At 45.0% G+C, this 26,667-nt stretch overlaps 1 protein-coding gene across 1 annotated transcript in view; it reads left to right on the top strand.

Moving 5' to 3' along the window:
- Positions 1 to 26,667, top strand: part of dnah9l (dynein, axonemal, heavy polypeptide 9 like) — a 329,459-nt gene that overhangs the window by 177,039 nt on the left and 125,753 nt on the right. The window contains exons 47-49 of the mRNA XM_067988173.1: positions 2,759 to 2,924; positions 7,361 to 7,463; positions 18,970 to 19,209. Coding sequence (XP_067844274.1) covers positions 2,759 to 2,924; positions 7,361 to 7,463; positions 18,970 to 19,209 — 509 coding nt within the window. The remainder of the gene's footprint in view (positions 1 to 2,758; positions 2,925 to 7,360; positions 7,464 to 18,969; positions 19,210 to 26,667) is intronic.

Below are 26,667 nucleotides of genomic sequence, written 5' to 3'. Positions count from 1 at the left end.
GGTTTGTTTGAGGTTGGGTGGCTGTTTAAAGGCGAGTAGTGGAGGTGTGGGGATGGCCATAGCGAGGTGTTCGTCATCATTGATGACATGTTGAAGGCTGCGGAGAACATGGCGTAGTTTCTCCGCTCCGGGGAAGTACTGGACGACGAAGGGTACTCTGTTGGTTGCGTCCCGTGTTAGTCTTAGGAGGTCTATGCGATTTTTCGCTGTGGCCCGTCGGAACTGTCGATCGATGAGTCGAGCATCATATACCGTTCTTACTAGGGCGTCTTTCAGCGTCTGTAGGTGTCCATCGCGTTCCTCCTCGTCTGAGCAGACCCTGTGTATTCGCAGGGCCTGTCCATAGGGGATGGCCTCTTTGACGTGTCCCGTGTTAGTCTTCTGAGGAGGTCTACGCGATTTTTCGCTGTGGCCCGTCCCGTGTTAGTCTTCTGAGGAGGTCTGCGTGATTTTTCACTGTGGCCCGGCAACGGAACCCTGTGTGAGAACCTCTCTGGATACATCGAGGGCATCCTGAAACCCATCGTGCAGGGAACCCCCAGCTTCTGTCGCGACACTACAGACTTTCTACAAAATCTCAGTACCCACAGACCTGTTGAACCAGGAACACTTCTCACCACGATGGACGTCTCGGCACTCTACACCAGTATCCCCCACGATGACGGCATCGCTGCGACAGCATCAATACTCAACACCAACAACAGCCAATCTCCAGACGCCATCCTACAACTCATCCGCTTCATCCTGGATCACAAGGTCTTCACCATCGATAACCAGTTCTTTACCCAAACACATGGAACAGCCATGGGGAATTTTGTAGAAAGTCTGTAGTGTCGCGACAGAAGCTGGGGGTTCCCTGCACGATGGGTTTCAGGATGCCCTTGATGTATCCAGAGAGGTTCTCACACAGGGTTCCGTTGCCGGGCCACAGCGAAAAATCGCGCAGACCTCCTCAGAAGACTAACACGGGACGGGCCACAGCGAAAAATCGCGTAGACCTCCTCAGAAGACTAACACGGGACACGTCAAAGAGGCCATCCCCTATGGACAGGCCCTGCGAATACACAGGGTCTGCTCAGACGAGGAGGAACGCGATGGACACCTACAGACGCTGAAAGACGCCCTTGTAAGAACGGGATATGATGCTCAACTCATCGATCGACAGTTCCGACGGGCCACAGCGAAAAATCGCGTAGACCTCCTCAGAAGACTAACACGGGACGCAACCAACAGAGTACCCTTCGTCGTCCAGTACTTCCCCGGAGCGGAGAAACTACGCCATGTTCTCCGCAGCCTTCAACATGTCATCAATGATGACGAACACCTCGCTATGGCCATCCCCACACCTCCACTACTCGCCTTTAAACAGCCACCCAACCTCAAACAAACCATCGTTTGCAGCAAATTACCCAGCTTTCAGGAGAGCAGCGTCCACGACACCACACAACCCTGCCACGGTAACCTCTGCAAGACATGCCAGATCATCGACACGGATACCACCATCACACGAGAGGACACCACCCACCAGGTGCACGGTTCATACTCCTGTGACTCGGCCAACGTTGTCGACCTCATACGTTGCAGGAAAGGATGCCCCAGAGCATGGTACGTTGGCGAGACCATGCAGACGCTGCGACAACGGATGAACGGACACCGCGCAACAATCGCCAAACAGGAGGGTTCTCTCCCTGTCGGGGAACACTTCAGCAGTCATGGACATTCAGCCACCGACCTTCGGGTAAGCATACTCCAAGGCGGCCTTCGAGACACACGACAACGCAAAATCGTCGAGCAGAAATTGATAGCCAAGTTCCGCACCCATGAGGACGGCCTCAACCGGGATCTTGGGTTCATGTCACACTACACGTAACCCCACCAGCGAACAAATGTTATCTGTTTTTAATATAACGGGTCATTGACTGTCTTCCTTCTCTTTTTTTTGGGGCGGTTTGTATATTCGGTGGCCTTTTAGGTGACACCTTTCTGTCTGCTCACTGTGATTGCCTTGGCAACGGGCAGTAATCACCAGGCATTGTTCTGTGATTTTCAAATGCGAAGGATTCGAAAATTCCATTTCCACACCATTCACCTGAGGAAGGAGGAAGCCTCCGAAAGCTTGTGGAATTTAAAATAAATTTGTTGGACTATAACTTGGTGTTGTAAAGTTGTTTACAATTGTCAACCCCAGTCCATCACCGGCATCTCCACATCATTCAGCAAATAGTGTCACCTATCTCGAGTGGTAACTTCAGAACAAAGGGCTTGGGTAGTCAGGGCTGTTTCCATGGAATCAACAATTCAGCTCTTGCTTTGACATGTAGGAATACTGTGATTGTGCATAGAGGTCACCTTCCTGTTAAATTGTTCTTCCTTTTGCTTTGGTCCAACTCCATCCCTCTCTTTGTAGCTGCAATTGAGAACTAACATGACATCTACTATTCACTATCCAGAAGAAGCCTGCATCCAAATGCCAATAGAGGCAGGGATTCATACTCAGATCTCTAGCCCACAATACACTGCATTAAAGCAATGCACCACCTAGATGTAAGATCTAAAAACCCCATTTTAATTTTATAATTATTCCATTTTTACAGATAATATCAGAAAATGGTTTCTCTATCCCATAATTGTTAATTGTACCTATAATTAAATTTTCTTTTTGTAGTAATAGAAATTATGTTGTGTATAATTGATAAGTTCTCCAAGTTCACCAACCATTTCGCAATCATTATCATGCAACTATTTCTTCTTAAAATAGGGGTTCTTGAGAAACCTTTAGAAAAAAAAGCTGGGAGAAATTACGCTCCTTCAGGCACAAAAAGGCTGATTTATTTTATTGATGATCTTAATATGCCTGAAGTAGATGCCTATGGTACTGTTCAACCACATACTCTAATCAGACAACATCTAGATTACAGCCACTGGTAAGTCTCACCTGTTAGAATAAACATGTTATTTTTAATGAGTTACATAAAAGACTTGCTATAATGGTATGTGTGTATAGAAGGAAAAGTCAAGTTTGAATTTTAAAAATTGGTACTTGAAAATAGCCAAACCAAATGATCTGGGGATAGGGCAGGAAAGTGGAGTTGAGGTAGAAGATCAGCCATGATCTTATTGAATGGCAGAGCAGGCATAAGTGGCTGTATGGCCTATTCCTGCTCCTATTTCTTATGTTTCATATAGAACATAGGGTATGAACACCTTGGGTGCTGAATTGGGCCATGTAGTGCCCGTTGTTTCGGCGCTACGTGGCCTCTTGAACATCCAAGATGGCGTCTTGGCTGTGCACGCACGTTTCCAGCTTGGTATAGGAGTTAGCACATGTGCAAATACTGAACGCCGGAAGCATGTAAAGTAAGGAGAAAACAGATACAATCAGTGTGCAATGCTGATTTAAAATGATAGACACCATTTTGGGACATAACGCCCAACTCAACGCACAGTCTTAACCACGACCCATCTGAACATGCCTTAGAGTGCCTGGAAGACCTTCACCAGCGCTATGTAAAGGGACCATGCAAGATTTACAGGTTAGTGGCTGGATTGTTGCTTCTGGCTGCCGATACATTTGTAACTGTTTTTGGAGGTCTCCTATACTTGAATACTAGGATGCGGGGACATAACCTAACATTAGAGCCAGGACGTGCAGGAGTGAAGTGAGGAAATGCTTCTACACGCAAAGGGTGGGAGAAGTTTGGAACGCTGTTCTGCAAACGGCAGTTGATGCTTGCTCAATTGTGAATTCTAAATCTGAGATTGATAGATTTCTGTGAACCAAGGGTATTAAGGGATATGGAGCTAAGGTGGGTATATGGAGTTAGGTCACAGGTCCACCATGATCTCACTGAATTTTTTTTTTATTATTCGTTCATGGGATGTGGGCGTCGCTGGCGAGGCTGGCATTTATTGCCCATCCCTAATTGGCCTTGAGAAGGTGGTGGTGAGCTGCCTTCTTGAACAGCTGCAGTCTGTGTGTGAAGGTTCTCCCACAGTGCTGTTGGGAAGGGAGTTCCAGGATTTTGACCCAGTGACGATGAAGGAATGGCGATATATTTCCAAGTCGGGATGGTGTGTGACTTGGAGGGGAACGTGCAGGTGGTGTTCCCATGAGCCTGCTGCCCTTGTCCTTCTAGGTGGTAGAGGTCGCGGGTTTTGGAGATGCTGTTGAAGAAGCCTTGGCGAGTTGCTGCAGTGCATCCTGTGGATGGTACACACTGCAGCCACTGTGCGCCGGTGGTGAAGGGAGTGAATGTTTAGGGTGGTCGATGGGGTGCCAATCAAGCGGGTTGCTTTGTCCTGGATGGTGTCGAGCTTCTTGAGTGTTGTTGGAGCTGCACTCATCCAGGCAAGTGGAGAGTATTCTATCACACTCCTGACTTGTGCCTTGTAGATGGTGGAAAGGCTTTGGGGAGTCAGGTGAGTCACCCGCCGCAGAATACCCAGCCTCTGACCTGCTCTTGTAGCCACTGTATTTATATGGCTGGTCCAGTTAAGTTTCTGGTCAATGGTGACCCCCAGGATGTTGATGGTGGGGGATTCAGCAATGGTAATGCCGTTGAATGTCAAGGGGAGGTGGTTAGACTCTCTCTTGTTGGAGATGGTCATTGCCTGGCACTTGTCTGGTGCGAATGTTACCTGGATGTTGTCCAGGTCTTGCTGCATGTGGGCTCGGACTGCTTCATTATTTGAGGGGTTGCGAATGGAACTGAACACTGTGCAATCTTCAGCGAACATCCCTATTTCTGACTTTTATGATGGAGGGAAGGTCATTGATGAAGCAGCTGAAGATGGTTGGGCCAAGGACACTGCCCTGAGGAACTCCTGCAGCAATGTGCTGGGGCTGAGATGATTGGCCTCCAACAACCACGACCATCTTCCTTTGTGCTAGGTATGACTCCAGCCACTGGAGAGTTTTCCCCCTGATTCCCATTGACTTCAATTTTACTCGGGTTCCTTGGTGCCACACTCGGTCAAATGCTGCCTTGATGTCAAGGGCAGTCACTCTCACCGCACCTCTGGAATTCAGCTCTTTTGTCCATGTTTGGACCAACGCTGTAATGAGGTCTGGAGCCGAGTGGTCCTGGCGGAACCCAAACTGAGCATCGGTGAGCAGGTTATTGGTGAGTAAGTGCCGCTTGATAGCACTGTCGATGACACCTTCCATCACTTTGCTGATGATTGAGAGTAGACTGATGGGGGGGTAATTGGCCAGATTGGATTTGTCCTGCTTTTTGTGGACAGGACATACCTGGGCAATTTTCCACATTGTCGGGTAGATGCCAGTGTTGTAGCTGTACTGGAACAGCTTGGCTGGAGGCGCAGCTAGTTCTGGAGCACAAGTCTTCAGCACTACAGCCGGGATGTTTTCGGGGCCCATAGTCTTTGCTGTATCCAGTGCACTCAGCCGTTTCTTGATATCATGTGGAGTGAATCGAATTGGCTGAAGACTGGCTTCTGTGATGGTGGGGATATTAGGAGGAGGCTGAGATGGATCATCCACTCGGCACTTCTGGCTGAAGATGGTTGCAAACGCTTCAGCCTTGTCTTTTGCACTCACGTGCTGGACTCCGCCATCATTGGGGATGTTTGCAGAGCCTCCTTCTCCCATTGGTTGTTTAATTGTCCACCACCATTCACGACTGGATGTGGCTGGACTGCAGAGCTTTGATCTGATCCATTGGTTGTGGGATCGCTTAGCTCTGTCTATAGCATGTTGCTTCCACTGTTTAGCATGCATGTAGTCCTGAGTTGTAGCTTCACCAGTTTTGCACCTCGTTTTTTGGTACGCCTGGTGCTGCTCCTGGCATGCTCTTCTACACTCCTCATTGAACCAGGGTTGATCTCCTGGCCTGTTGGTAATGGTAGGATGAGGAATATGCCAGGCCATGAGGTTACAGATTGTGCTGGAATACAATTCTGCTGCTGCTTATCGCCCACAGCGCCTCATGGTTGCCCAGTTTTGAGCTGCTCGATCTGTTCTGAATCTATCCCATGGCAGAATGGCAGAACAGGCTCGAGGGGCTGAATGCCGCTTCCACTTGCTGCCTCCTGTTATGCGCCACCTTCTTCTGCAAGAAAGTGGGATATATGTCTGGGTGATATGCCTGTCATGGTTGAATTGCGGCAGTGTGTGCTGGCCATGTGCCTGGAAGGCCTCTTGACCACCCCCCCCTCCCCCCTGCGGATATAGGATGTCCCTCTTTCTGTCCACCTCTTGCACCAAGACCTCTAGTGCAGTATCAGAGAACCTTGATGCACATACTTTCGCAGGCATGGTAAAACGCAGATCGGCAGATTGGTGAGGTCCGGCATGCAGATTGGAGGATGTGGGATTTAGAAGTGCGCAACCTTCATTCAATGTTTTAACATAACTCATCAGTTTGTAAACATAGGGACGGGACCTGCATTTGTGTTTTACGTGTGCGATGTCTGATCTCCGTGCAGACAGCAGACTGTCATTTTTTAGCAAATAACAGGTACTGGCTACCTTTTAAGAGATTTTGAGAGACATCCTCCCTTTAAGAGATTGGGGCTCCCCTGCTGGTGGAAAGTGCAAATTGCATTGAATCAACACACAAGGCCTGGATTTCAACGCAGCTTTACTGTGAGTACTGAGGCCGGACAAAGTTCTCGTCTTGCCTGCGCAGGGGCCATTGGGCGTGGGTTAATAGCGGATCACGCTACTTATGCCCAATAATAGGCCCTATTGACTTCTTCCCCATTGTTTGGGCAAAGTGATGTGTTTACGCCACCAACAGCATCGTTTCTGTTTAAAGCAATTCAGGCATCACTTTATACTACAGCTTATTTTAAAACACAAGTGTTGGACAATGGAGCTATTGTACCTGTTGATAATATTTTGTATGGGATAACCAAGTACACCATTGCAAAAGTGGGCCTGATACTTTCAGAATTCTAATAACTGGCATCAAGAAATTACCTCATTCTTGAGATCCAGAATTTGCTTTTCCCAAACTCTATCCATCAAAACTGACAGATTGCAATCTGTAAAGTGAGCTTGCCATATGCTGTGCTGTGATGTTACTGAAAACATTGAACCTCCTCAGTGCACAGCTGGATTACTGACTTTTTAAGGCTTTAAAGCAATTGAACATCTTGTTAGCTGTTTCACAGGTGCAAAAATGCGGAATTTTACAGCTGCACTCCAATTGGCTCATTTGTGTAGAGTGTGGCTAACGAATTTATGCTAAATGCCACCAGAAACTTGGGCGAACCTGTCATGTCAATTTCAAGAAGCTAGAAAAGCAGAATACTGCACTACCACAATAAACCGTAAATAGGGAAACTCTCTTTAAAATGCTAAATACTTGACTGACTCCTGTCTCTTCATCATTAGGTATGACAGACAAAAGTTGGTTCTGAAAGAGATTCATAATTGCCAATATATCACATGTATGAATCCGGCTGCTGGGAGTTTTTCTATAAATATGCGTCTTCAGGTAGGAATATTTGTTTTTAAGGATAGTTCTGCTTACATCAGAACATAAGAAAAAGTGAGGATGAGAAGGCCACTTAGCCCTTTGCAACCCATTCCTTCTGTGGAGTGTGGCTAACGGATTTATGCTAAATGCTACCAGAAACTTGGGCAAACCTGTCATGTCAATTTTAAGAAGCTAGAAAAGCAGAATACTGCACTACCACAATAAACTGTAAATAGGGAAAATGTGGGGAAATCTCTTCAAAATGCTAAATACTTAACTGACTCTTCCAGTATTCTGACTAATTGAGCCTAACATCCAAATGACATGTGACATCTCCCACAGGTGTTGCAATGTTTTTTTACTGTAGTACATTGTCTGACAGACTACTGCAAACATTGGTCACTTTTGAGTAAAGAATTTTCTTCTAATCTTTATATTAGTTGTACTTTTTACATTTAAATTCATGTCCTCTGGTCCAACTGACTTGACTTCCCTTGAAGTAATTTTCTAGGTTCACCTATCTATACATTTCAATACATTAGACATCTCCATGGTGTTTCCTACTTGAACTTTTTCTGTCTTTGCTGTAGAGCTTTGAACTTTTGTAATCTTTCTTCATAGATTACTCTTTATAGTTGGGATCATTTTAGTTCTTCTTTGCACCATCTCCAGTGCACTTCCTTTTGAAGTGTGGTGACCAAAATTGCACACAAATGTGATCTGACTATTGTGTCAATGGACCTGTAGACTCTTTGGGTTCAATTTTCAGATGGCCGAGTGGGTGCGTTCGTGGAGGGGGGCTCCTAAAATTGGGGATTCCCGGAGCGGGTCCGGAGCCTGGCTCCAACCCGCCCACTTCCAGGTTCCCCAATGGTGTGAATCGACGCGCGTGCAGCCCCCGCATGCAGGACTCCCACCGGCAATCAAAGCTGGCGGGATCCCACTTAAGATCATTATCTGGGTACTTGAGGTCGTTTACAGACCTCATTAGTTGGAGATTTTAGGAGGATTCGGATTTTGGACTACCCAGAGTGTGTTACCCATGCTGGGGGAAACACTCCCTGTTTAAACAGACGTGTTGTAGCCAGTGGTAGCTGCAAAGGTCCATTTAACAGGTAAACCCTCATTCATTGCAGCAGGGCACTCTGTCACCTCAGACAAAGTTTTGCCTGCCACACCATTGTCTCCACACTCCAAATTATTAAATCATACCCTAAACTCTGCTGTCCAAACACATTTACCCACTTTGTGGACCCCCTCACACTCACACCGTCAGGATGGTGGGGGCGGTGGTGGGGGGTTCCATTGCTGCATTCATCACTCCATTGGAGGACGAGCAACATCACCAGCCTCGCCAGGCATGCCGTCCACCTCCGCCACGTGGAGCTACACAACACAGTGCTGCGCCACAGGTTGTGCAACTACACATACACCCACCGTAGGGTGACCCAATGGGTGACATCAAGGGTGTTCATGGTGAACCTCATGAAAGGGCATGATTGCACAAGCCAGTCAAGAATGGCCAAGACGTGGCAGTAGTGGTGACAATATAATATGTAATGTGAATTGATCAGAAATCAAATATAAGTTTAAAAACCATGACAAACCCTCAAACACCCTTGTGCATCCCCTTCATGCTCACGACATGTTTGCCTTACGCTTCCTACTACACATATGTGATGCATGCCCTGTTGCTGCAGCACAGGTAGTGGCAGTGAAAGAGATACATGAGAGGGTGAGTGTGAGACAGAGCCATGAGATTGTATGAGGATTGAGTTGAATGGTAGTGGTGGGATGAGTACTGGCGAGGTGAGTAAGTGCAGGTAAGATGAGGATGAGCTTTGAATGGGTGTGAGGAGTGATGTGATAGAGTAGTGTTGGCAGTGCAGAAGGAGATGTGGGGTGGGGGCGGTGATGTGGCAGACAGAGTGTAGGGGAATGAGTAAGTGCACTCACTTCGGCTGACCTACTTAGGTCATTGAAACGCCTCCTGCACTGTATGCAAATGTGTGATATGTTGGTGGTGCTGGTGGCTTCCTCTGCCACCTCGAGCCAGGCCTTCGTGGTGGCAGAGGCAGGCCACTTCCTCCCGTCTGCCGGGGAGAAGATCTCTGTCTCCCCTTCTCATATTATATTGGCACCACTACTGCCACGTCTTTGCGAATCTTGTCTGGTTTGTGCAATAATGCCCGTTCCTGAGGATCACAATGAAGACACACACCTGATGCCACCCATTGTGTCACTGCAGAGTGGGTGTAGTTGTATTTGCAGGGCTCTTTTGTGCAGACGACTGAGAGACGTCGGCGATGTCCCCGGTGGCACCCTGGAAGGATGTGGAGGAGAAGTTGTTGAGGGCAGTGGTGACGTTGAAAGCGACAGGTAAGAAGATGGTGCTCGGGCCAGCCGGGAGCAGCTCGGCATGAAGGAGGCTGCAGATGTCCACAACTACATGTCGAGTGACTCTGAGCCTCCGTGTGCACTGCTAATCAGAGTGGTCCAGGAAGCTGAGCCTCGGTCTGTGGATCCTGTGGCGAGGGTAGTGCCTTCTGCGACTCATCTCTCTGCCGTTGCCCTCCCTCCTGCTGTGTAGGTTGATGTGTCACAGCACTCTGTTGTGGAGCTCCACGTGTCAGAGGTGGACGGCTTGGCCGGTGAGGCTGGTGATGTTGTTTGCCCTCCGAGGAGGTCATGACTGCAGCTACAGCGGCCCCCATCCGAAAGATGTACATCTGAGGGGGTCCGCAAGGTAGGTACATGTCTCTGGACCCAGGGGTAAGTGTGCAAGTTGGTGAATTTGATTGTCAGGAGGAGGGTGGTGGAGGACAAACTTTGTCCCAAGTGACAGATGGCCTCCTGCAATGAGTGAGGGTCTCCCCACCCCCCCCCCCCCCACCCACCTGTCAAATGGACCTTTGCAGCTGCCACAGGCTGATAGCTGCAACACGTCCATTTGAACTGGGAGTGTTTCCCCCAGTATGGGAAACAGTCCCAGTTGTTTCTAAAATCCCACCCCTCCTCACATAGTCCCTTAATCAGGTCTGTTAATGACCTGAAATACCTAGGTAAATACTGGCAAGTGGCATCCCGCCGGCTTTAATTGCCTGCGGGAGTCCCACATGCGGGGGCTGCGCGCGCACGTCGGCGCGTCTGTGGGGAACCCGGAAGTGGGCGGGTTGGAGCCGGGCTCCCGACCTGCTCCGGGATTCCCCGATTTTCGGAGCCCCCCTGCCAGGAACGCACCCGATAGCGGGTGCTAAAATGAAGGCCTATATCTCTTGAACAGCTAATACTTCACGTTCTCCACAAGGAAAGAATGACTAATGGGAAGATCTGCTAGCAAAGAATTAATTTCATTAAGCTATGCTGTCCTAGTGCTATATGACTTTAGTATGTTTTACTGTCATGATTGCCCATCGTATGCTGTGAACCTTCCTGTACTGATTGTGAATGAGCCCCACCACATAAGGATATTATGACATTTTTCATTCAGCAATCACTGCAGGACTTGTCTTCTCTTCGTTTGGCCTTACGGGATCACAAACAAACTTCTACAATATTGGGTATATCGTGTCCTAATATTTTTGTTCCTATTCTCTATAAAAGGCTGGCAATGTACATGATCATATTGTTTTCCCGGCTCCAATTTTGTGTCCCTTATGACCTGATGTCACTCAAGTTACCTTGTATTCTGGGCCTAGCTACCAGTTGATTAAAACTTTAATCTTAGACAACTCTATTCTTTATCTCAGAACATATGAGGTAATGTCCAATAAACCATTAATATGACTTTGTCAACACCAGTGAAAGGATTTAAACGTTGTCACAAATGCCACAGTCCATTTTGTGTTACCGAAGGGTATCATCGTGCTTCTGCCGGGTCTTTGAAAGAGGGCTATCCAATTAGTCCCATTCCCTTGTAAATTTTTTCCCTTCAAGTATTTATCCAATTCCCTTTTGAAAGTTACTATTGAATCTGCTTCCACCATCCTTTCAGGCAGAGCATTCATATCATTACAACTCGCTGCGTTGAAAAAAGTTTCATCATGTCGCCTCTGGCTCTTTTGCCGATCACCTTAAATTTGTGCCCTCTGGTTACCGACCCTTTTGTCGCTGGAAACAGTTTCTCCTTATTTACTCTATTAAAACCATTCATGATCTTGAACATGTCTATTAAATCTCCCTTTAACCTTCACTGTTCCAAGGAGAACAACCCCAGCTTTTCCAGTCTCTCCATATAACTGAAGTCCCTCATCCCTGGTACCATTCTATAAATCTCCTCTGCACCCTCTCTTAAGACCTTGACATCCTTCCTAAAGCATGGTGCCCAGAATTGAACACAATAGTCCAGCTGAGGCCTAACCAGTGTTTTATAAACTTCCTTGCTTTTGTACTCTATGCCTCTATGAATAAAGTCCAGGAATCCATTTACATTTTTAACAGCCTCCTCAACTCATCCTGCCACCTTCAAAAGGGTATGATTTCAGTATTGAAGATCTGCCTCCACATCACAGTATTAATAGTTGTTTTCCCTAGCTCAGGTTTTTACACGCACCCATAAGGACAAGCCATAAGCTATCTGACGTTCCAATATGCAGTGGGACCATGATAAGACTAAAGATCTTCTCTTTAAAAAAAACCTTCAATCAGATAAACTGGAGTTCAAAAATTACTTACATCTGCCTCTGAATCTAATTCAATAGATTTAAGTAATTCCAGTCTTCACAGTTTCCTCTGTTGCTGACAGTCAAAACACTGTCAAACAAACAGTTCAATCTGCAGATCCTGTTAGCACTGGGAACATCAATAACAATCTAAAAGTAACAAGTTCTCCTCTGGTGCCAATTTCCTGTAGGCACCCAGAATCATTTTCTGCCTCAACCAAGATTCCACAGACACCACCAGCCAATGTACAACCTGACAACTCAATTTTTGGTTCAAAATCCACTACGCAATTAAATTCTGCTCCCACCTCAGCAAGAGCAATCATCCAAGCACCAATGACCTGTTTTGCCACTGGGCTCACAGCCAAGCCCTTTCATAGAAACATAAGAATAGGAGCATGCCATTCAGCCCCTCTAGCCTGTTCCACCATTCTATTAGATCATGGCTGATCTATGCTTCAGCTCCATTTACCCACTGTTGTTCCATATCATCAACAACAACTTGCATTTATATAGTGCCTTTAATATAGTAAAACGTCCCAAGGCGCTTCACAGGAGTGATTTTCAAACAAAATTTGACACCGAGCCACATAAGGAGGTATTAGGACAGGTGACCAAAAGCTTGGTCAAAGAGGTAGGCTTTAAGGAGCGTCCTGAAGGAGGGTAGAGCGGCAGATGGCTTTAGGGAGGGAATTCCAGAACTTAGGGCCTAGGCAGATGATATCCCTTGATACCCTTATCTAACAAAAATCTGTCACAATCAGTCTTGAAAATTTCAATTGACGTAGCATCCACCACCTTTTGGGGAGTGAGTTCCAGATTTCTACTACCCTTTGTGTGAAAAAGTGCTTCTTGATTTTACTCCTAAATGGACGAGCTCTAATTTTAAGATCATACCCTCATGTTCTGGATTCTCCTACCAGAGGATATAGTTTCTTTGTATCTGACCTATTGAATCCCTTAATCATTTTAAATGTCTCAATTAGATCACCCCTTAACTCATAATTTAACCCTTTAAGCTTGGGTAGCATTCTGGTGAATCTGCTCTGTATCCCTTCCGAGGCCAGTATATCTTTCCTGAGGTTTGATGCCCAAAACTGAACGCAGAACTCCAGATGGGGTCTGACCAAGGCTCTGTACAACTGAAACATCACTTCCTCACTTTTGAATATCCCCTTGAGATAAAGGCCAACGTTCCATTAACCTTTTTGATTACTTTTGTACCTGAGCACTAGCTCTTGGTGATTTGTGTACATGGACACTTAAATCCCATTGCTCCTCTGCAACTTCTGGTCTCTCGCTATTAAGAGACTATTCTGATTTGTCCACTACCTCTGATATAATACAAATTATACAATAAACAGTGAATCCGTTATTTTCAGCCGATCGAACACCTCAAACAGGCCAAAGAACACATCTTTAACAGTGCTGCTGCCACTACTGGATCTCCGAATGATCCCTGTTCAACCAAAGTCTCTGGAAGGGCTCACAACTCCTGCAAACATCATTCCTTTACAAATCTTCAATCAACCTCTACTAATCATTCATAGATGTGTTGATTGCCTTATTCATCGTCTATGAATCAGTGGTTACCACAAATTTTCCTTGATCTAGGATCTGAATAATCCAGGGATTCCTTCCTCAATTTGTAATTCAAGATGATCACAAATAGACCCTACTCCCAAAATACAACAAATGCAAAATTCCACATCCAATACTTACTGATCCCCCTCTGTTGATTCGCTACTATTTCCTTAGCACATACAGACCAACAACAGCAAGAACTTGTATTTATATAGTGCCTTTAATGTAGTAAAACATCCCAAGGTGCTTCACAGGAGCATTATCAAACAAAATTTGACACCGAGCCACACAAGGAGATATTAGGACAGGTGACCAAAAGTTTGGTCAAAGAGGTAGGTTTTAAGGAACGTCTTAAAGGAGGAGAGAGAGGTAGAGAGGTTTAGGGAGGGAATTCCAGAGCTTAGGGCCTAGGTGAAGGCATGGCCACCAATGGTGGAGCGATTAAAATCAGGGCTGCACAAGAGGTAAAATTTGGAAGTCCGCCGAGATCTCGGAGGGTTGAAGGGCTGGAGGAGGTTACAGAGATAGGGAAAGGTGAGGCCATGGAGGGACTTGAAAACAAGGATTAGAATTTTAAAATCGAGGCGTTGCCAGACTGGGAGCCAATGTAGGTCAGCGAGCACAGAGGTGATGGGTGAATGGGATTTGATGCGAGTTAGGATATGGGCAGCAGTGTTTTGGATGAGCTCAAGTTTATGGAGGGTGAAGATGGGAAACCAGCCAGGAAAGCATTGGAATAGTCAAGTAGAGGAGACTGAGGGGTGATTTGATTGAGATGTACAAAATTCTGAGTGGCCTAGATAGAGTGGATAGGAAGGACCTATTTCCCTTAGCAGAAGGGTCAATAACCAGGGGGCATAGATTTAAAGTGATTGGTAGAAGGATTAGAGTGGAAATTAGGAAAAAAAAATTCACCCAGAGGATGGTGGAGGGTCTGGAACTCACTGCCTGAATGGGTGGTAGAGGCAGAAACTCTCAATTCATTTTAAAAAAATACCTGGATGTGCACCTGAAGAGCCGTGATCCACAGGGCTACAGACCAAATGCGGGAAAGTGGGATTAGGCTGGGTGGCTCATTTCTCAGCCGGCGCGGACACAATGGGCCGAATGGCCTCCTTCTGTGCCATACATTTTCTGTGATTCTATGAAGTCTAGAGGGAACAAAGGCATAGATGAGTGTTTCAGCAGCAGATGAGCTGAGGCAGGGATGGAGATGGGCGATGTTACGGAGGTGTAAGTAGGCGGTCTTGTAATGGAGTCGATATGGGTTGGAAGCTCATCTCGGGGTCACGTGGGATACCAAGGTTGTAAACGATCTGATTCAGCTTCAGTCAGTGGCCAGGGAGAGGGGTGGAGTCGATGGCTAGGGAATGGAGTTTGTGGCAGGGATCGAAGACAATGGCTTTGGGTCTTCCCAATATTTAGTTGGAGGAAATTTCTGCCCATCCAGTATTGGATGTCGGACTAACAGCGTGACAAATCAAAGGCAGTGGAGGGGTTGACAGGTGGTGGTGAGGTAGAGTTGGGTGTCATCAGCGTACCTGTGGAACCCGACATTGTGTTTTCAAATGATGTCGTCGAGGAGCAGTATGTAGATGAGAAATAGGAGGGCACCAAGGATAGATCTTTGGGGGACTCCAGAGGTTACGTTGCGGGAGTGGGAAGAGAAGCCATTGCAGGTGGTTCTCTGGCTATGACTGGAGAGATAGGAATGGAACCAGGCGAGAGCAGTCCCACCCAGTTGGAAAACACAGGAGAGGAGTTGGAGGGGGATCATGTGGTCAACCGTGTCAAAGGCTGCAGACAGATTGAGAAAGATGAGGAAGGATAGTTTACCATGATCACAGTCACATAGGATGTCATTTGTGACTTTGATGAAGGCTGTGGCAGGGGTGGAAACCTGATTGGAGGGGTTCAATCCTGGAGCTGCGGGAAAGATGGGCACAGATTTGGGAGGCAACAACACGTTCAAGGACTTTGGAGAGGAAAGGGAGGCTGGAGATTGGGCGGTACATAGACCCTACCCTATGCCCTTAGGACAATTGATCCCTCTATACCAAATTAACTCCTTACGTATGACAATGAATGCCTTTGTTCAATCCAATATACTGCCTAAGTACCCTAAACCAACTTGCCGCATGCTATTCACCCTGATTGGTAGCAGGATTCTGTGACTACAAATGATTGTGAAACTACTGATGATTATGGAGGACTACGCCAAGAGGGGTTTCGAGATTTCAATTCCAAGTTCAGCCTCTAATCTGAAGGTCACTCAAACCTTGGACGTCACTCCCCCAGAGGTACCTGACGCTAAGATAGAGACTGTTTTTGCAAATTTTACATAAATGCCAACCACTTTTATCCTCCAAATTTATCATGCCAGCTTCTCTCTGGGATATAATAAACACTATCTGTGGGGATACTTGTAAACTCTCTGACCCTTTACTATGAATTAACAAAGGCTGTAAGTTATACTCTGCTTCTGGGGAAACAATATATAATGTTCCCTTTGCAGACTCTGTTCCCTTGTTGTTCTACAAGTGGTTTCTTGTTTTGGTAGACCTTCCACAGAAGAATTGAATCTCGAACCCTAGAGTGCAAATCCAAGCACCTGGACATAGAATCATAGAAGTTTACAACATGGAAACAGGCCCTTCGGCCCAACATGTCCATGTCGCCCAGTTTATACCACTAAGCTAGTCCCAGTTGCCTGCACTTGGCCCATATCCCTCTATACCCATCTTACCCATGTAACTGTCCAAATGCTTTTTAAAAGACAAAATTGTACCCACCTCTACTACTGCCTCTGGCAGCTCGTTCCAGACACTCACCACCCTTTGAGTGAAAAAATTGCCCCTCTGGACCCTTTTGTATCTCTCCCCTCTCACCTTAAATCTATGCCCCCTCGTTATAGACTCCCCTACCTTTGGGAAAAGATTTTGACTATCTACCTTATCTATGCCCCTCATTATTTTATAGACTTCTATAAGATCCCCCTAAACCTCCTACTCTCCAGGGAAAAAAGTCTCAGTCTATACAAACTTTCCCTATAAGTCAAACCATCAAGTCCCGGTAGCATCCTAGTAAATCTTTTCTGCACTCTTTCTAGTTTAATAATATCCTTTCTATAATAGGGTGACCAGAACTGTACACAGTATTCCAAGTGTGGCCTAACTAATGTCTTGTACAACTTCAACAAGACATCCCAACTCCTGTATTCAATGTTCTGACCAATGAAACCAAGCATGCCGAATGCCTTCTTCACCACCCTATCCACCTGTGACTCCACTTTCAAGGAGCTATAAACCTATACTCCTAGATCTCTTTGTTCTATAACTCTCCCCAACGCCCTACCATTAACGGAGTAGGTCCTGGCCCGATTCGATCTACCAAAATGCATCACCTCACATTTATCTAAATTAAACTCCATCTGCCATTCATCGGCCCACTGGCCCAATTTATCAAGATCCCGTTGCAATCCTAGATAACCTTCTTCACTGTCCACAATGCCACCAATCTTGGTGTCATCTGCAAACTTACTAATCATGCCTCCTAAATTCTCATCCGAATCATTAATATAAATAACAAATAACAGCGGACCCAGCACCGATCCCTGAGGCACGCCGCTGGTCACAGGCCTCCAGTTTGAAAAACAACCCTCTACAACCACCCTCTGTCTTCGGCTGTCAATCCAATTTTGTATCCAATTGGCTACCTCACCTTGGATCCCGTGAGATTTAACCTTATGTAACAACCTACCATGCGGTACCTTGTCAAAGGCTTTGCTAAAGTCCATGTAAACCACGTCTACTGCACAGCCCTCATCTATCTTCTTGGTTACCCCTTCAAAAAACTCAATCAAATTTGTGAGACATGATTTTCCACTCACAAAACCATGCTGACTGTTCCTAATCAGTCCCTGCCTTTCCAAATGCCCGTAGATCCTGTCTCTCAGAATACCCTCTAACAACTTACCCACTACAGATGTCAGGCTCACCGGTCTGTAGTTCCCAGGCTTTTCCCTGCCGCCCTTCTTAAACAAAGGCACAACATTTGCTACCCTCCAATCTTCAGGCACCTCACCTGTAGCTGTCGATGATTCAAATATCTCTGCTAGGGGACCCGCTATTTCCTCCCTAACCTCCCATAACGCCCTGGGATACATTTCATCAGGTCCCGGAGATTTATCTACCTTGATGCGCGTTAAGACTTCCAGCACCTCCCTCTCTGTAATATGTACACTCCTCAAGACATCACTATTTATTTCCCCAAGTTCCCTAACATCCATGCCTTTCTCAACCGTAAATACCGATGTGAAATATTCATTTAGGATCTCACCCATCTCTTGTGGTTCCGCACATAGATGACCTTGTTGATCCTTAAGAGGCCCTACTCTCTCCCTAGTTACTCTTTTGCCCTTTATGTATTTGTAGAAGCTCTTTGGATTCACCTTTGCCTTATCTGCCAAAGCAATCTCATGTCCCCTTTTTGCCCTCCTGATTTCTCTCTTAACTCTACTCCGGCAATCTCTATACTCTTCAAGGGATCCACTTGATCCCAGCTGCCTATGCATGTCATATGCCTCCTTCTTCTTTCTGACTAGGGCCTCAATCTCCCGAGTCATCCAAGGTTCCCTACTTCTACCAGCCTTGCCCTTCACTCTATAAGGAATATATAGTAGGTGATGTTTATTCACTCAAGACTCTAACTAAATGCGTATTGCCTGACACCAATCCCAGTGGGCAGGCTTTGTGCACTAGAGAGCTTCACTAAGCATCTCTACATGGAGAGGTTTTTTAACAATTATTGTAACGACTTTATACATTAAAGTAAGACTTTAAAAGCAAGGCAGAGACATTGCTAGATTCTTTCAAGAAACACCAACAAAGATTCTACAGCCAACCTTCCTTTCAGGAGGATCACTAACCATTAGGGCAGAACCCATTAAACAAAACCTAAACAACTAGATGCATTGCCAGAATAGAAAACTTCAAAAGTTCATATCGCATTCACCTCCTCCATACACTTTCAATGGGGCCCAGTTTGTAACTGTAGTCCCCTGTGAGTTACCTGCCCATTCGGTCGTCATGAATTCTTCAGCTGGGGGCCTACTTTAAAAAATTCTCACACAATGGTAATTAGTAACATCAGATTTATGAGTACTTGAAATGATCAAAAACAGTTATCTCCTGCAATGGGCTGCATTCGTTTTGTAAACACGCGATTATGAAATTTGGTAATCTTGGATTTTGATTTCATGTTTTCCTGTTGTTTTGTAGAGACATTTCTCTGTTTTTGCAGTCAATTTTCCTGGACCAGATGCATTGGCCACAATATACAGCAACATTCTCAATTCTCACTTTCAAGAATACAGTTTCAGTTACAGTGTAATGAGAATTGTTAATACTGTCGTTCAGGCTGCTATTTGTCTTCATCAGAAAATGACTCAGAATTTCCTACCTACAGCAATAAGGTTCCATTATATTTTTAACCTGCGAGATCTGTCTAACATTTTCCAGGTATATTTACTAGTTGAATATTATTCACTTTTTCTTTGATTCATGAAACTGGATGTGACTATATGCCAGATTACTGTTCTTGTAAAATGACATTTTAACATGAACCTTTCTAACACAAACCTTTTAAAACTAATTTATTTACTTATACAATTTATGATTGTATGCAGCATTCTTAATACGTCATACATTTCCCAGTGGATGTTCTAATGTTAGCCTTTACTGTTTGTGCATTAGAAATACAATTTTACTAATGAAAAGATATGATTAAGATATTAGTACTCGATGAGTCACTGTTTAGGTCATATTATAGAGCTTATAATATTTACAATGGTACTATTTACATCCACCTACTTGAAAAGTTAATTATGAAGTGCAAGAACTCTGAAATTACATTACAAATTATATTGATAATTGTTTACAATAGAGAGCTTGAAGTTAGTATGTTGCAAATTTTTGCTGCAGTATTGCCAGTAAACGTTATTTCCACAAGTGAGAACAATTCAAATCTTCAGAGTGCCAAAATGGCAAGTAGAAATTGACTTGATCATCTCAATCAGATGGACGGGCAAGGCTGTATATGTGAAAACTTTGCTTCTCCACAGGTAGAGAGAGAATCAGGGAAAGGTCACCCCAGGATGTTTTGGTACATGTCATGTGCCCAAATCTAGAGATGCACAGGCAGAGGCTGGAACAGTTTGTCTGGCAACCTCTTGGCTTTGGGATAATCCATGGTACCAAGTTACACTGAAAAGAATAGACAAAATAATTATAAAATGCTCCTAGTTGCTTTTGTTAAAAATGAACATTCAGTCCTACCTGTCATTTGTTTTGATTGCTTTACAGACATGACCAGTAAATACAAACAGTAAATATTAAGATTTCAAATGTGCAAAAGTTTAATCATTTGGATTCAATCTGCCTGCTGAAAAGGAAAGAAATTTTGTTTGGGGAGGAGGAGTTGCAAAAAAAAAGCTGTCATCATCTTACTACTTTCTAATTGAGACATAGACCTTTCCTCTGCATTTAGACTCATAAAAAAGCCAGCTTTTTTATTTTTAAAAGGAAATTATTACAGTATTTAATTGATTTTAAGCTACTGTATACAATTCTACTTCTAAAGTTGCATTTCCACATTTTTAAATAATTTCAGGAGTATTTGCTGAACAGTTAGGAACATAGGAACAGGTGTAGGCCATTTAGCCCCTCGAGCCTGTTCCGCCATTCAATGAGATCATGGATGATCTGTGACTTAACGCCGTAATTTTTAGGTTATGTCCCCTAGTCCTAAACTCCCCAACCAGCGGAAATAGTTTATTTCTATCTACCCTATCAGTTCCCTTTAATATCTTGAAAACTTTGATCAAATCACTCCTTAATCTTCTAAATTCCAGGGGATACAAGCCTCGTAATTTAACCCTTGGAGTCCAGGTATCATTCTAGTAAATCTGCACTACACTCCCTCCCGGGCCAATATATCTTTGCTAAGGTGTGGTGCCCAAAACTGAACACATAGTACTCCAGGTGTGGTCTAACCAGGGCTTTGTATAGCTGTAGCATAACTTCTACCCCCTTGTATTCTAGTCCTTTAGATATAATGGCCAGCATTCCATTAGCCGCCTTGATTATTTTCTCTACCTGTCCGTGACATTTGAATGACCTATGTACATGGACCCCTAAGTCTCTTTGGACCTCCACTGTTTCGAGCTTTTCACCATTTAGAAAGTACCCTGATCTACCCTTTTTATGTCCAAAGTGGATGATCTCACACTTGCCTACATTGAAATCCATTTGCCACAGTTTTGCCCATTCACTCAATCTATTAATATCTCTCTCTAATTTTATGCTTCCATCTACACTGCCTACAATGCTGCCTATCTTTGTGTCATCGACAAACTTGGATATGTGGCTCTCTATCCTGTCATCTAAGTCGTTAATAACTACAGTGAATAGTTGAGGCCACAACACAGATCACTGTGGGACACCACTAAACACATCCTGCCAATTTGAGTACCTGCCCATTATCCCTACTCTCTGTCTTCTGCCGCTCAGCCAATTTCCTAACCAGGTCAATAATTTGCCCTCAATTCCATGAGCTTCAACTTTAGCGAACAGCCTCTTATGAGGGACTTTATCGACTGCCTTTTGGAAGTCCATATAAACAACATGTGCAGACATTCCCCTGTCCACTACTCTTTGCAAATCCATGCTGGCTCTCTCTGATCAACTGAAAATTTTCAAGGTGTTCAGTCAGTCTATCCTTAATTATAGACTCTAGTAATTTCCCGACAACAGATGTTAGGTTAACTGGTCTGTAATTCCCTGGTTTCCCACTCTCCTTTCAGACCTCATTACAGCCTTGGTCCAAACCTGAACAAAACAGCTGAATTCCAGAGGTGAGGTGAGAGTGACTGCCCTTGACATCAAGGCAGCATTTGACCGAGTGTGGCACCAAGGAGCCCTAGTAAAATTGAAGTCAATGGGAATCTGGGGGAAAACTCTCCAGTGGCTGGAGTCATACCTAGCACAAAGGAAGATGGTAATGGTTGTTGGAGGCCAATCATCTCAGCCCCAAGACATTGCTGCAGGAGTTCCTCAGGGCAGTGTCCTAGGCCCAACCATCTTCAGCTGCTTCATCAATGACCTTCCCTCCATCAGAAATGGGGATGTTCGCTGATGATTGCACAGTGTTCAGTTCCATTCGCAACCCCTCACATAATGAAGCAGTCTGTGCCCGTTTGCAGCAAGACCTGGACAACATCCAGGCTTGGGCTGATAAGTGGCAAGTAATATTCGCGCCAGACAAATGCCAGGCAAGGACCATCTCCAACAAGAGAGAATCTAGCCACCTCCCCTTGACATTCAACGGCATGACCATTGCCGAATCCTCCACCATTAACATCCTGGGGGGTCACCGTTGACCAGAAACTTAACTGGACCAGCCACATAAATACTGTGGCTACAAGAGCAGGTCAGAGGCTGGGTATTCTGTGGCGAGTGACTCACCTCCCGACTCCCCAAAGCCTTTCCACCATCTACAAGGCACAAGTCAGGAGTGTGATGGAATACTCTCCAGTTACCTGGATGAGTGCAGCTCCAACAACACTCCAGAAGCTCGACACCATCCAGGACAAAGCGGCCCGCTTGATTGGCACCCATCCACCACCCTAAACATTCACTCCCCCCACCACCAGCGCACAGTGGCTGCAGTGTGTATCATCCACAAGATGCACTGCAGCAATTGCCAAGGCTTCTTCGAAAACACCTCCCAAACCCCCGACCTCTACCACCTAGAAGGACAAGGGCAGCACGCACATGGGAACAACACCACCTGCACATTCCCCTCCAAGTCACACACCATCCTGACCTGGAAATACATCGCCGTTCCTTCATTGTCGCTGGGTCAAAATCCTGGAACTCCCTACCTAACAGCACTGTGGGAGAACTTCACCACATGGACTGCAGCGGTTCAAGAAGGCGGCTCACCACCACCTTCTCAAAGACAATTAGGGATGGGCAATAAATGCTGGCCTTGCCAGCGTTGCCTACATCCCATGAATGAATTTTTTTTAAAATAGCAGGGTGACGTGCAATTTTTCAATCTAAAGGAACGGTTCCTGAATCGAGAGAACTTTGGACGATTATAGTTAGGACTTCTGCAAAGTTCTCACCTACTTCCTTTAAAACCCTGGGATGGAAACCGTCTGGTCCTGGGGATTTGTCACTCTTTGGTGCCATTATTTTCTTCATTACTGTTAATTTGCTTAACCTAATTATGGTGAGGCCCCGTCCCTGATTCAAAATTAGTTTCTTTGGGGCGTCCAGCATAGAATCATAGAAAGTTACAGCACGGAGGAGGTCATTCGGCCCATCGAGTCCATGTCGGCCAATAAAGAGCTCACCAGCTTAATCCCACTTTCCAGCACTTGGTCCATAGCCCTGTAGGTTACGGCACTTCAAGTGCACATCCAAGTACTTTTTAAATGAGTTGAGAGTTTCTGCCTCTACCACCCTTTCAGGCAGTGAGTTCCAGACCCCCACCACCCTCTGGGTGAAAAAATTTCTCCTCCGCTCCCCTCTAATCCTTCTACCAATTACATGCTATCCTCTTCCTCTACTGTAAATACTGATGCAAAGTAATTATTTAACATGTCCGCCATTTCCTTATTTTCATTCGTAGTATCACCATTGTCAGTTTTTAAGGGGCCCACATTGCCCTTGACTACCCTCTTTTTCCTAATACAATTGTAAAAATTTTTTGTATTGACTTTGTTATCCCTTGCAAGGTTTTTTCATACTCCCTTTTTGTAGCTGTTACTATCTGTTTTGTCTCCCTTTTGCTTTTCTTTGTATCTCTCCCATTGGCCAGGATCTGTGCTATTTTTTGCATTTTTGTATGCTTTTTCTTTTAGTTTTATGTTGTCCCTTACCTTTTTGTCATCCATGGCTGTTTTTTTTTTTGGCAACTAGAACTCTTGCCCCTTAAGTGTATAAACTGGTTCTGTATCATGTTAAATTCTTTTTTGAACACCTCCCACTGATCTTCTGTCGTTTTACCTATTTGCCCAGTTTACTGTGGACTGTCTCTGTCTCATCCCGTTGAAGTTGGCCTTACCTAAATTTGGAATCTTAGTAGCTGATTTGGGTTTCTCCCTTTCAAATACAACGTTGAACTCGATCATATTATGATCGCTAGTAGATAAATGTTCACGCACCATTAGGCTGTTAACTAAATCTGTCTCATTAGTCATTATTAAATCTAATATGGCCTGCCCATTGTTAGTTCTAGGACATATTGTCGCAGAAAGCTGTCACTCAAAAATTTCGCTGCCTTTCTGACATGATGTGGAGATGCCGGTGATGAGTCTTCTGACATGAGTTTGACTGCTTATCCCAATCAATATGAAAGTTAAAATTCCCCATTAAAACTACTCTGCCTTTACTACATGCTTGTCTAATCTCTGCATTTCTACATTCTGCCACTTCACAGCTGCTACAAGGGGCCCTATGCACAACTCTCACTGCAGGCTTGAATCCTTTTCTATTTCTTAATTCTACCTATAAAATCTCCACTGCCTGCTTACCTCTCATTATATCCTCTCTTATCATTGAAGTAATTTCATTCTTAATCACTAAGGCTATTCCTCCCCCTCTACCAGTTCCCTGTCCTTCCTGTAGACCTTATAATGTGGTATATTCAATTCCCAGTCCTGACCATCTTGCAGCCATGTCTCAGTGATGGCTACCATGTCGTACCTCTAAGTTGAATTTGTGCCTACAATTCATTCAATTTATTCCTTATACTCTGTGCATTTGTATAAAGAACACTTATTTGGGCCACACACTGTAACCTGTCCTTCTGCTCTAATGTTGTTTTCCTCACACATTTCTTATTTCTCTCTCCTGATTTAATTACTTTATATCTTTTAGTTTTCCCCTTACCTGTAGTGCCTAAAACATAATTTCTGACTATCACTCTCTACTCTCTCCCTTTTCATTTGTTTCAGAATTATTATTTATATTACCTTTTCCATCTGAGCAGCCACCACCCCCCCCCCCACCGCAATTTACTACTAAGACCTTGTGACCACCCTTTTGATCCTTTCCGCTAAGACCCTGGTCTCAGCCCGGTTCAGGTGGAGCCCGTCCCAACGATACAGTTCCTTTCTGTTCCAGTACTGGTGCCAGTGCTCCATGAAATGGAACCCCTCTTTCCCACACCTCCACGTCAACCATGTGGTCACCTCCCTAATCTTATCCCCGTGTGAATTTGCATGTGATTCGGGTAATAATCCAGAGATTATAACCCTTGAGGTCATGTTTTAAAATTTAGCTCTTAGTCCCTGGTACTCTCTGAACAGAACCTTTTGCCTACTCTTTCCTATGTTGTTGGCCCCAACGTGGACCACAACAACTAGATCCTCCCTCTCCCTCTCCAATATCAATTCAAGCCGGTTCGAGATGTCCCTCACCCTGGCACCAGTTGGGCAACATACCATGTGGGTCTCTTGATCCTGCTCACAAAGGATGCTATCTGTCCCCCTAATTATTGAATCCTCTACAACTACCACATCATGTTTCTCCTCTTCCTCCCCACTTTGGACAGCCTCCTGCTGCAGGGTGCCACAGTCAGCATTCTGGCTGTCCTTCTGACAGTCTTTTCCTTATCCTCACAGGTAGCAAGTACATTGTGCTGTTGGATAGGATCAATTTCTGTGGATCCTCGTTCTCCATCTCACCTGGGTTCCCCTTACTCCGTACACTATCGATCACACCCGTTCTGATTCTGTACCTCTCTACAAGATAACCGAGGTCTGGAGCAAACTCTCTAGATACTCCTGCCCCTCCCTTATGTGTCAGAGTGTCTCCAACTCGCACTCCAGCTCAATGACTCGGAGCTGGAGAGATTCGAGGTGGAGACATCTACTGCAGATGTGTTCACTCGGGACATTCTCTGTGTCCACAAACTCCCACGTGTTGCAGTCCAGACACAAAACCTGCTCTGCCATATCTTAGTCTGTATTTATTTATGGATAATTACTTCTTAGTCTGTTTTGTTTTTTTCTGCATTTTTTAAAATTAATATTTAGCACCTCTTTCCCACTCTCACCAAATTCTCAAGCTCCCACTTGGTTCACAATCCATTCTCTTTGCGATGCCCGCTCTGTGTGTTTCAACTCAAACAATTCAGTGCAATCTATATAATCAAGCAATCAATTAATAATGCTTTGTGTCTGCTGCATGTCCACAGGGAGTAGAAATTGTCCAACTTGTCCACCATGTCTGTAGTCTGTGAAGCATACTGATTGGCTCAAATTTCCCAATCACTGAAAAGCATCCATTTAAATCATAAACAAAGACAAAGTGCGTTATCTCTTAAGAAAATTCCTATTCACATATAAAGGGACCAATCCCACTCCGGAAATTCAAGAACGCCTTTGGATGCCATGATCATTTTCTTTTCGTTCTCTCCCTCCTGCCATTTTAGCAATTCCTCTCATAGTAAACTTCACTTACCAATCACCACTTATCTCATTTTTATTTACTGTCACAGCTCCACCTGCTTTTGTCACATGCCTGGTCTTCTCTCAGGGGCCTTGGGCTTGCCATCTGCTCCATTCTTGGGCTTAGGTTGTTTCAGCTGGTCTTCCCTTCCCAAAGTTTTTTATGCTGCTCCACATATGCGTGACTTCAATACTGCTTTCTCTCACCCACACACATATAAAGGCTCAATGCTAGTTAGCACTGGTTGCACATGTGAGAGTTCTGGCCTCATAAGGTAAATAAGACTCTATTAGAAAGAAGGGGAAAGAGGAAAAAATGGGTGAAGAAAATTATAATGACAGGTAGGTAAAAAAACAAAGAAAGAATTGAGAGTGCAAAAGAGGTATGGTGGAAAAGGGCTGATGGGGAAATTAATGAGAGAAAGAAGTGGAGAAAGAGAGCTATGGTGATGAAAGC

Source organism: Heptranchias perlo, chromosome 7 (assembly GCF_035084215.1).
Source record: "Heptranchias perlo isolate sHepPer1 chromosome 7, sHepPer1.hap1, whole genome shotgun sequence".
NCBI lineage: Eukaryota > Metazoa > Chordata > Chondrichthyes > Hexanchiformes > Hexanchidae > Heptranchias > Heptranchias perlo.
This window is presented reverse-complemented; position numbering and strand designations above follow the sequence as displayed.